At 43.9% G+C, this 12,332-nt stretch overlaps 1 protein-coding gene across 1 annotated transcript in view; it reads left to right on the top strand.

Moving 5' to 3' along the window:
* The first annotated feature begins 304 nt into the window (after nt 1–304).
* Nucleotides 305–12,332, top strand: part of adamtsl5 (ADAMTS like 5) — a 53,245-nt gene continuing 41,217 nt past the window's right edge. Inside the window, exon 1 of the mRNA XM_045209592.1 lies at nt 305–1,576. Within this exon, the coding sequence (XP_045065527.1) occupies nt 1,557–1,576 (20 nt within the window). The 5' untranslated portion in view covers nt 305–1,556. The remainder of the gene's footprint in view (nt 1,577–12,332) is intronic.

Here is a 12,332-nt window from a genome sequence, read left to right as displayed (position 1 = left end):
TGGGATGTTAATTGCTTAATTAACTCAGGAACCACACCTGTGTGGAAGCACCTGCTTTCAATATACTTTGTATCCCTCATTTACTCAAGTGTTTCCTTTATTTGGCAGTTACGTGTACATACCCCAGTCCCCTACTCTCTCATCATTTCAAACACACAGACAAAAATAGCAGATCATTCGATTCCTGTTTTTTTTTTTTTTTGCAGGGCTACTGAGCGATCGCGCTCTCGATTGGACGCGCTGAGTGAAAGGGGCGTGTTTACTACATTTCAATGGAATGCAGCATAGGGGAGCGGGCCTCAGGTGTAGGCAGCAGGCTAGAAGCGATGACTGGATATGCTCAGAAATGAGAGAAGCTTTTTTATTTTCGGCGAGTTTATTTTTTGACAAGCTGATCCCTATTGGTGGACTATAACTAAAGGGTGGTTGTGGCTTGCGGGGTTGACATTATTTATTGACAGCGATCTATTATATCTGAAAAGGCTTGCGTGTGTAGGATATTTACAAAAGGACTGGGCCCTAAACAACTTGTTTCGATTGAGAGAGAGGTACAGGGCTACCTACCTACCTGTCCTGTTGGCTGCTGGTAACGGCATATCAGAAGGATATTTTTTTCCGGCTGCAAATGGAACAGATGTTGACTAATGAAGAATACAGAGGAGTAGCCTAGTCCACAGAATAGTTTATTTGCTTAACATATCTATTTGTTTGTAATGCTCCACCACTTTGTAAGAGCTCACTCAAAAAAGTTGCTTAAATGGAAAAAACACCCTCATTCTTGTATTTTCCACAATATTGATTTTGTGCGCATGGGAAAATAGACAGCAGTAGGCTAAATCGCACATTCATGCCATTTTAAGAGCATATGCCTACTGTTCATATTTTAGCCTACCATTGCTAAATCGCCTGAAACGCAAACCAAATGTGTCAGATTGTAATCTTATTCTTGCCAGTAGCCTAGCCTATGCTTTCTGTACGCTAATATAGCAATCGGGTTTGGGATCACCTGCGCTATTGGCACCATTCCAATGATAAACCATTGCGTTTTCCAATGTTCTCCTCATAAAAGTTATCGCTGAGAATAGGACATAATACAAATGTAATTTAATCCTGACACGGCCAGACGCAGAACGCAGTGTGTGTCCTGTGACATTGCACCTGAAGGTCTACTTGGCGAGATTAGTTTTGCGTTGTCTTCCAAAAGGGATTCGTCGTGGAGAGAAGAGGGGATGCGCGCCTTTCGGAGCAAGAACATGGAATAGAACTGCAAAGGATATATGTGGAACTCTTTGGATAGCCACACGTTCTAAGGTTGAATGAAAGAGATCACAAGTGAATTCGCTGGTTATGGTATTTCAACAAAGTACCGGAAGACCTCTCTCAAAGTATGGATAGTCTTGAGCTTAAATTCGTGAACGTTCTCTTGGACCACACTGACTCGGGGATGCCCAACAAGCCCATTGACTGAGCTGAAACTGCTTGGATCATGATGCAAGCGTAAAATTGCACCTGACATCGAATGCAACATAGCTGATCACATTTGACAAGGACCTACTATGTCAACGTTACTAACCAGGTAAGACACAATGTTTAGAAACAAAGGTGTATGGTTATAAACGCAGTTTTAACATTTTATATAGCCTACAAGTTTGACTGTACAAGTGTAGCCTATATGCTGAAGTAGCCTATGTTTATGCTGAAGTATATGTTTATGACGGTGTACGTACTCGGATAAAGTTATAATTAATCCACACAGCCAAATTGTTATAGTGAATGAAAGGGGAGTATTTAGTGGCCCATAGTGATTTAAATTGATTTAGTAACTTGGCAAGCTCTCTCCTAGTCTGTTATTACTTTGAACCGAGAGGGAGCGTGAGACTGTGTGTGTGTATTGTCTACATCAACGGATTGTCGTGATAAATTCCAGTGGCAGTTTGAGTTATGTCTCCTGTGTGACTATGTAGCCTACTATATATCACCCTATGGTGTAATGAATGCTTTAATACACTCTGATTTATCCAATATAACTATGAAGGTGTGATTGAAATGAGTATATTAAGATTAAGTAGAGAACACATGATCTTGAACACATTATCTTTTTGATGACAAACAACTGTAAGATTACCTGTGATGTATAGCCCACTGTACATGGTATATCCTTGTATGGCAGTTGGCTAACACTTCAAAAATGGTCTAGTGACCGGACACATTGTTATGGTAAACAAGTGAAAGTTTGGTCTTGAATGCCCTGGCAAACGTATATGCAGTGTGTGTGCGCGTGCATGCGGCCTTGTGTTTGCTGTGTGTGTGCGTGTGTGTAACAGTCCCTATCAGAGTATGATGCAGATACAGTCTGGCATACTTATCAAAAGTGGAGTGAAGTAGCCTTTCTAGTCTATGAGGTAACCCCCATCCATATACTGAGAGACCGCAGCAGCGTGGCTTGTATAGAAGCCCCTGGCTGTGCATTCCTCTCATCCGGCTCCATTACCTTTATCTCCAAATGTCAGAGGCTATAAATATCCAGCTTCATACGTATCGCATGATGGCTGTTCTACAGAACCGCCCCACTAGAATAAGGGGAGTCTCATGATGGCTGTTCTACAGAACCATCCTGCTGGAATAATGGGACTGGATAGTGCCTCAATACTCTGTCCCTAATAGGAGATGAGGTGTCTTATTTTCCTGAAGAGTTGAAGTATCATCTACTTTTCCTAGATATTTTCTGTAATTCACTGAAGAAGACATTCCTGGGGAAAATGAGAATCAGAACATCTGGGTGTGCTTTGGGATTTTAGACCAGCTAATGAAGCACTTTTTGACTAATCAAATGTCGTTTTTATATTAGAAGCACAAACAAAATAGTGAGTCTTCTCTCAATGGATGACATGAGCTTCCTCAGGATAAACCAATGATGTATCCTGTACTGGTCTGTAGTCTGTCAAATGGGCTGATCAGGTTGAATGCTAGGGACATGAGAGGGATAACAGAGTCAGACCTCAGGGAGCGTTTCTCCCAGATCCTTCTCTTGAGGAATGTTTTTTTGGGAGCGAGCCAGCTCATCACTATGATCCCTCAATGTAATATTGAACATTGCCCAAATCCCTTCGGAATGAGTTCCCTAATTGAAGCGACAGGTTCAGAATGTCGATGTCGTCACTCGAGAGATCTCTTCCCCCGGGGTGGAATTTCGATTGCGTGGCGATGGGTATGTATGTTTATGCATGAGGCAGCGTGTAATCTATACTTTAATGAAGGTCATGGATAAGTAGGTCTGATCCTTGATGGTGTAATGGAGGTTCGGTTCCACGTGCGTCTGCTCTCCAAGCTAAGGCTTAAGCTCAGCGCCGCAGGAGACCTGGATAAGGCTATCCGCACACTTGGATTTTGTGTCCGAGAATTTCAGATGGAGCAAATGCTTTTTCAATGGGAGTCATCCGTGGATGATTGTCTGACAAAAAAACGCACGAAAGGTCTGTCTTTTGACTGATAAACTCCTCCATGAAAATAGTTGACTTGAGTTGTACTTTTGACGGACAAAAACGGACAATCCTATACGTCACATACGATTTCATCCGTGTTCATACGTCTGTGTGGCCGTAGCCTTAGAACTCTGGTCGGTCACACTGTGATATAGCCTCTTCTGTTTTAAACTTTTCACACTATTGAGCAGCTGTACTGTGCTGGCCTGGTTATTTACCCACCATAGTTGCTGGAATTGAAACCGCGCTGGAAATAACAATGTGGAAAACATACAATATCTGAGCCAGCACAGTGGACTATGGGTTTGGGTCAGCACAACTATAAATTGTATTTGCGTGCCGTTGAGAAATAGGAATGATTAACAGAATGTGGATGGATCCTTTAGAGCGACACTGGAGTGTCGCAAAGTACACTGTCAGATAAGAATTTACAGCTCAATAGTCACGTCAGGAATGGTATGACTATGATAGTTCAGTTCTGTTTGTCTATATTAATATCACCTTGCACTTTCTCCCCCAATCGCATGTTTATGTGTTGGCTTGTATTCCACTGTACTCTGGTCCCAGATCTGTTTGTGCTGTCTCGTCAACTTCTATGATCATATGATTTGGCTTGAATGACCGCACAGATATAAGATCTTAATTTTACCAATCTGTTGCAGGAGAACTTGCCTGCAATGCAGGAAATGTAAAACTTGTAGTGTATTTGAGGTTTAAAAAGACTACTGAAGTTTGTAATTTACAATAGGAAATGTCAGACTTGATTTTTCATTACAAAAAATGTATCAGCCCCTACAAAAATAGCCATTAATTATAATCCACATTTCCTGTTGCCGCAGGATTGTTTTCCTGCTGTAGCAAACTGGCTCACATGAAGATCCTACATATGTACAGTGAGGGAAAAAAGTATTTGATCCCCTGCTGATTTTGTACGTTTGCCCACTGACAAAGACATGATCAGTCTATAATTTTTATGGTAGGTTTATTTGAACAGTGAGAGACAGAATAAAAACAAAAAAATCCAGAAAAAATGCATGTAAAAAATGTTATAAATTGATTTGCATTTTAAATGAGGGAAATAAGTATTTGACCCCTCTGCAAACATGACTTAGTACTTGGTGACAAACCCTTGTTGGCAATCACATAGGTCAGACGTTTCTTGTAGTTGGCCACCAGGTTTGCACGCATCTCAGGAGGGATTTTGTCCCACTCCTCTTTGCAGATCTTCTCCAAGTCATTAAGGTTTCGAGGCTGACGTTTGGCAACTCGAACATTCAGCTCCCTCCACAAATTGTCTATGGGATTAAGGTCTGGAGACTGGCTAGCCCACTCCAGGACCTTAATGTGCTTCTTCTTGAGCGACTCCTTTGTTGCCTTGGCCGTGTGTTTTGGGTCATTGTCATGCTGGAATACCCATCCACGACCCATTTTCAATGCCCTGGCTGAGGGAAGGAGGTTCTCACCCAAGATTTGACGGTACATGGCCCCGTCCATCGTCCCTTTGATGCGGTGAAGTTGTCCTGTCCCCTTAGCAGAAAAATACCCCCCGAGCATAATGTTTCCACCTCCATGTTTGATGGTGGGGATGGTGTTCTTGGGGTCATAGGCAGCATTCCTCCTCCTCCAAACACGGCGAGTTGAGTTGATGCCAAAGAGCTCGATTTTGGTCTCATCTGACCACAACACTTTCACCCAGTTCTCCTCTGAATCATTCAGATGTTCATTGGCAAACTTCAGACGGCCCTGTATATGTGCTTTCTTGAGCAGGGGGGACCTTGCGGGCGCTGCAGGATTTCAGTCCTTCACGGCGTAGTGTGTTACCAATTGTTTTCTTGGTGACTATGGTCCCAGCTGCCTTGAGATCATTGACAAGATCCTCCCTGTGTAGTTCTGGGCTGATTCCTCACCGTTCTCATGATCATTGCAACTCCACAAGGTGAGATCTTGCATGGAGCCCCAGGCCGAGGGAGATTGACAGTTCTTTTGTGTTTCTTCCATTTGCGAATAATCGCACCAACTGTTGTCACCTTCTCACCAAGCTGCTTGGCGATGGTCTTGTAGCCCATTCCCGCCTTGTGTAGGTCTACAATCTTGTCCCTGACATCCTTGGAGAGCTCTTTGGTCTTGGCCATGGTGGAGAGTTTGGAATCTGATTGATTGATTGCTTCTGTGGACAGATGTCTTTTATACAGGTAACAAACTGAGATTAGGAGCACTCCCTTTAACAGTGTGCTCCTAATCTCAGCTCGTTACCTGTATAAAAGACACCTGGGAGCCAGAAATCTTTCTGATTGAGAGGGGGTCAAATACTTATTTCCCTCATTAAAATGCAAATCAATTTATAACATTGTTGGCATGCGTTTTTCTGGATTTTTTGTTTGTTATTCTGTCTCTCACTGTTCAAATAAACCTACCATTAAAATTATAGACTGATCATTTCTTTGTCAGTGGGCAAACGTACAAAATCAGCAGGGCATCAAATACTTTTTTTCCCTCACTGTAGGAGTTGGCTATACAGCACAAACAGACCTGGGACCAGGTGTGTTTTCAATTCTCAGTGGAGGAAGTGTGGGTGGAAAAATGTTGGTGTTTGGAAGTGACCTAAAATGAGATTGGGAGTGGGTCATGTTCATTAGGCACCAAACGGAAGAAAACGGACCTAAATAGGCAGGGACTCCCTGGATTTGACCAATAAGAAACACACACTTTCGTTTGGCATTGCACATTTTTTTAGAACATTTTCTGTTGCTTGCCCTACTGAACATGACCCTGGTGTTATTCACCATGTCAGTAAATCCAAATTATGGAGCTGGCTGAGGAAGAGCATGACCGTAGATGGCCAGCCAGACCAGATCAGACAGATGGTCAAATGTGAAAAGATAAGCTCATAATCCAAGTGATATGACAATGTCAAGAGATTTCGTCTGTTTGTCCTGAGAAGGAGAATGATGGTGCAGCCAGTCAGCCAGTAGAGGAACAGAGGAGCATCTTTGAGTTTTAGGAGCAACAGTCAGAGCAACAGTTAATTTAAACAGCAACCTCGGGCCTTAGAATGGCATCACATTAAACATAATGCATTTGATCAATACTGAGCACTGCTTTACTAAATAAATGTCTAAGAAACTACTTGTGTTGCTTAAAGGGGTATTACACAAAGTTAGTTAGTCAAAAGCTAACTAGGGCGGCAGGTAGCTTAGTGGTTAAGGGCGTTGTGCCAGTAACCGAAAGGTCGCTGGTTCTAATCCCCAAGCCGACTAGGTGAAAAATCTGTCGATGTGCCCTTGAGCAAGGCACTTAACCCTAATTGCTCCTGTAAGTCGCTCTGGATAAGAGCGTCTGCTAAATCACTAAAATGTAAATGTAAAAAAGCCATATCCCACATCATCGGTTGTGTTGATCGAGTTTCCTGCCTCAACTGAAAGAAATTCATTATATGGTGCTCATCTTTGCCATTCATTTTGGATTGACGTATACCCATGGATCTAATGCACAATAGATTACCTGGGACATGGATGTATCTTAACATTAGTCTAATTTTGCGCTCTGAAAACATCTGACCAACTTTGATTTGTGAATGTAATGTCCCTTTAAAGTAGCCTCAAATACATTATATTTTCTTTGATCAAACCATCTGTTTCAAACCATCAGGCAACTAAGAGTTCGCTGAAAAATGTCAATGTTTCGTGCAAATTCACAGATCATTTCATTGCTTCATGACCAGTGCAATGATGAATTGTTGCCTCATTGATTGGGCTAATCCCTCACATTTACGTCATTTAGCAGACGCTCTTATCCAGAGCGATTTACAAATTGGAGCATTCAACTTATGATAGCCAGTGGGACAACCACTTTTTATTTTATTTTATGGGGGGGTAGAAGGATTACTTTTATACTATTCCAGGTATTGCTTAAAGAGGTAGGGTTTCAAGTGTCTCCGGAAGGTGGTCAGTGACTCCGCTGTCCTGGCATCGTGGGGGAGCTTGTTCCACCATTGGGGTGCCAGAGCAGCGAATAGCTTTGACTGGGCTGAGCGGGAACTGTGCTTCCATAGAGGTAGGGGAGCTAGCAGGCCAGAGGTGGATGAACGTAGTGCCCTCGTTTGGGTGTAGGGTCTGATCAGAGCCTGAAGGTAAGGAGGTGCCGTTCCCCTCACAGCTCCGTAGGCAAGCACCATGGTCTTGTAGTAGATGCGAGCCTCAACTGGAAGCCAGTGGAGTGTGCGGAGGAGCGGGGTGACATGAGAGAACTTGGGAAGGTTGAACACCAGACAGGCTGCAGCGTTCTGGATAAGTTGTAGGGGTTTAATGGCACAGGCAGGGAGCCCAGCCAACAGCGAGTTGCAGTAATCCAGATGGGAGATGACAAGTGCCTGGATTAGGACCTGTGCCGCTTTCTGTGTAAGGTAGGGTCGTACTCTGCGAATGTTGTAGAGCATTAACCTGCAGGATCGGGTCACCGCTTTTATGTTAGCGGAGAATGACAGGGTGTTGTCCAGGGTCACGCCAAGGTTCTTTGCACTCTGGGAGGAGGACAGAATGGAGTTGTCAACCGTGATGGCGAGATCATGGAGCGGGCAGTCCTTCCCCGGGAGGAAGCGCAGCTCCGTCTTGCCGAGGTTCAGCTTGAGGTGGTGATCCAACATCCACACTGATATGTCTGCCAGAGATGCGATTCGCCACCTTGTTATCAGAAGATTAATTGTGTGTTGTCTGCGTAGCAATGATAGGAGAGACCATGTGAGGATATGACAGAGCCAAGTGACTTGGTGTATAGAGAGAATAGGAGAGGGTCTAGAACTGAGCCCTGGGGGACACCAGTGGTGAGAGCACTCGGTGCGGAGACAGATTCTCGCCACGCCACCTGGTAGGAGCGACCTGTCAGGTAGGACGCAATTCAAGAGTGAGCAGTGCCGGAGATGCCCAACTCGGAGAGGGTGGAGAGGAGGATCTGATGGTTCACAGTATCAAAGGCAGCAGGTAGGTCTAGAAGGATAAGAGCAGAGGAGAGAGAGTTAGCTTTAGCAGTGCGGAGAGCCTCCGTGACACAGAGAAGAGCAGTCTCAGTTGAATGACCAGTCTTGAAACCTGACTGGTTTGGATCAAGAAGGTCATTCTGAGAGAGATAGCAGGAGAGTTGGCTAGAGACGGCACACTCAAGGCACACTCATGTTTGACGAAGTCATCCACACAGAGAGGGAGGAGGAGGATTCAGCAGGGACAAGGTGGCAAAGAGCTTCCTAGGGTTAGAGGCAGAGGCTTGAAATTTAGAGTGGTAGAAAGTGGCTTTAGCAGCAGAAACAGAGGAAGAGAATGTAGAGAGGAGGGAGTGAAAAGATGACAGGTCCGCAGGGAGTCTAGTTTTCCTCCATTTCCGCTCGGCTGCCCGGAGCCCTGTTCTGTGAGCTTGCAATGAGTCGTCAAGCCACGGAGCAGGAGGGAATGACTCTGGTTACCAGTATGTAAAAATAAAATAAAAATAAATGTAGGTTATAACTTACCCTTAGTAGCTACTGTTAGCTAGTTAAGTGTAAAGCTAGCTACTGAATCGATTTAGCCAGTTTGCGTCTGTCCCAACGGAGAGAAAGCGTCTCCAAACATTACAGCTAGGTCGTTCCAGCTATTGTTTAGTTAGCTATCCAGGTAGCAAAAAGCTAGCTACATTTCGAGTACAGTAGCTACTAACTACCTAACGTTAATGCTTCAGATAATGAGGTTAGAAAAACAGCTGAATGGTAGGTAGCTAGCTGGCATAATTACAGGTACTCTTAAGCGTGAAATAACATTGGAAACAACTATCCACAGTTGCTAATAGTTACCAGTAGCTACCCGCTAGCTAGCTTTATTGTTCCAGGTAGTGGGTTAGCTAGCCTCGTGCTTCATCGGGCTCAGCCGAATACAATACATACCTACAATAACTACCTAGATAAACTACCTACAATACCTAACTACAATACCTACCTACAATCTAAATACATGGTTTAAGCTTTACTCGACACCATATAAAGAAGAAGCCAAGCTTACCTCCCGCTTAGAGAAACACAACCTCATCCCATCGCACAGGTACATAAACCTCCCGGTTTGCACTGGATGTGTCAATGTGTAGTTCATACATGCATAATATATTAGCAGAATTACTGTCTTACTTCAATAAGCCACGAAACCCCTAGTTTGAAAGTGACTGTTTACCCCCATGTGGGCCAGCCTCCTAGCAATTCAAGCTCCAATGAACTTTAGCCCATCGCCATTTGAGCGACAGCTAGCAAGATGCACACATAGCAAAGCAAGAGAGAGCACAATGATGTGGTGCACATATCTGCACATATGTGACACAGTACGCAATTTTCGAGGACCACTTTTGGCTCATGAGCACTACTTTCAGAACTACTGGCTAAAAAGTATATAAAAGTACAGGAGAATCTCTTTAAACCAATGTTCACCAAATAGTGTGTCACAGCTAAGTCCCTTTGGGTCATGGAGGATGGGGGACTGGTTAGAAACACTGGCTTTTGTTCACTTTGTGGATCATTCAAAAGCTGCAGATGAACACAACGCCGATGTATTCAGTTCATTTTATGGCTCTTTTATAAAATACATTTTTTTTAAAAAGCTGATGCAAAATGAACTGAATATATCATTGTTGCAGTCATAGGGTGTAGCTGTCATATTTATTTGTAATAAAAAATGTTAACGCCTTTTTTGTGATATCCAATTGGTAGTTACAGTCTTGTCCCATCGCTGCAACTCCCATACGGACTCGGGAGAGGCGAAGGTCGAGAGCCATGCGTCCTCCGAAACACGACCCTGCTTCTTGACACCGTGTCAGCGTGCATGCGCCCGGCCCGCCACAGGAGTCGCTAGAGCGTGATGGGACAAGGACATCCCGGCAGGCCAAACCCTCCCCTTACCCGGACGACGCTGGGCCAATTGTGCGCCGCCTCATGGGTCTCCCAGTCGCAACTGGCTGTGACACAGCCCGGGATCGAACCCGGATCTAGTGACGCCTCTAGCACTGCGATGCAGTGCCTTCGACCGCTGCGCCACACAGGAGGCCCCCTTAGCTGTAATTTTTATTGTTTTCTTTACCCAGTTTTCTTGATATGTTTACCCAGAAAAGCACCCCGTTCCCATAGAAACCTTTGGTAGCTCCGGCACAGCTGCATACATTCAAGCGTATAGTTGAGTCATAGTTTAGGCCAGGATTCAATCTGATTGTGCTTGTAGACGCGGCAATGTTAACGTGTTTGCGGAGATCACGTTCAAGGTAAACACTGCAGATGTCAGCTCAATTGGAAATTCCCTTTAAATGTCAAGCGACATATAGCTCGGTTTCAGATTTATCCCGGCCTTAGAAACCTCCAGGCCTGACCAGTGTTTACCGAAATGCATTAGTTTAGGAACCCATGCCTTTTAGTTCTAGCCCAGCACTAGAACATCTGATTCAACTAGTGAATCTAATCACCAAGCCCTAGCCTTGATTAGTTGAATCAGGTGTGTTTGTTCTCGGCTGGAACAAAAATGGAGGAGTATTTCTGTCTGTAATAAATCCCTTTTGTGGGAAAAAACTCATTCGGTTTGGCTGGGCCTGGCTCCCCAGTGGGTGGGCCTGACTGCCAAGTGGGTGGGCCTATGCCCCTGCCCAGTCGTGTGAAATCCATAGATTAGGGCCTAATTTAATTTATTTCAATTGACTGATTTCCTTATATGAACTGTAACTCAGTAAAATCTTTGAAATTGTTGCATGTTGCGTTTATATTTTTGTTCAGTATAGAATCAGCTGCCGGACTATTTTTTTCTTGAGCAGATGGTCGGGGGGCCGGAACATAATTACAAATAATTTGTAGACTGCAAATTGACCGCAAGAAGCACAAACAGATATAACGTTTGACTAAAACATAATCATTTCAAACCTTGCTTACATTTGTATACAATCACGTGTCTTTCTATTATATGTGGGAATACTTGAACAGATTTGGAGCTGATTTCCTGGTGTTTTTAGTCTTTCATGTCCAACAATGTAAATAAAAAAATATTGTTTGTTTGTTTGCTCAGACAACTTGGTGGCCAAATAAAACCATTACCTTTTTTTCCCTATCTTTCCCCACTGTCATCCTCTCGCTCTATTCAGTAAAATCTGAAAAATACATACATACTGTATACATACAGTGCCTTCGGAAAGAATTCAGACCCCTTGACTTGTTCCACATTTTGTTACGTTACAGCCTTATTCTAAAATTGATTAAATTGTTTTTTCCTTTCATCAATCTACACACAATACCCCATAATGACAAAGCAAAAATAGGTTTAGATTTTTTTGCAAATTTATTACAAATAAAAAACGTAAATATCACATTTACATAAGTATTCAGACACTTTACTCAGTACTTTGTTGAAGCACCTTTTGCAGCGATTACAGAATCGAGTCTTCTTGGGTTTGACGCTACAAGCTTGGCACACCTGTATTTGGGGAGTTTCTCCCATTCTCCTCTGCAGATCCTCTCAAGCTCTGCCAGGTTGGATGGGGAGTGTTGCTGCACAGCTATTTTCAGGTCTCTCCAGAGATGTTCGATCGGGTTCTGGCTGGGCCACTCAAGGACATTCAGAGACTTGTCCCGAAGCCATTCCTGCGTTGTCTTGGCTGTGTGATTAAGGTCGTTGTCCTGTTGGAAGGTGAACCTTCGCACCAGTCTGAGGTCCTGAGCGCTCTGGAGCAGGTTTTCATCAAGGATCTCGCTGTACTTTGCTCCGTTCATCTTTGCCTCGATCCTGACTAGTCTCCCAGTCCCTGCCGCTGAAAAACATCCCCACAGCATGATGCTGCCAGTCACAGGTTTAATAGAGAGACTATGGGATA

Source organism: Coregonus clupeaformis, chromosome 30 (assembly GCF_020615455.1).
Source record: "Coregonus clupeaformis isolate EN_2021a chromosome 30, ASM2061545v1, whole genome shotgun sequence".
Lineage (NCBI taxonomy): Eukaryota > Metazoa > Chordata > Actinopteri > Salmoniformes > Salmonidae > Coregonus > Coregonus clupeaformis.
This window is presented reverse-complemented; position numbering and strand designations above follow the sequence as displayed.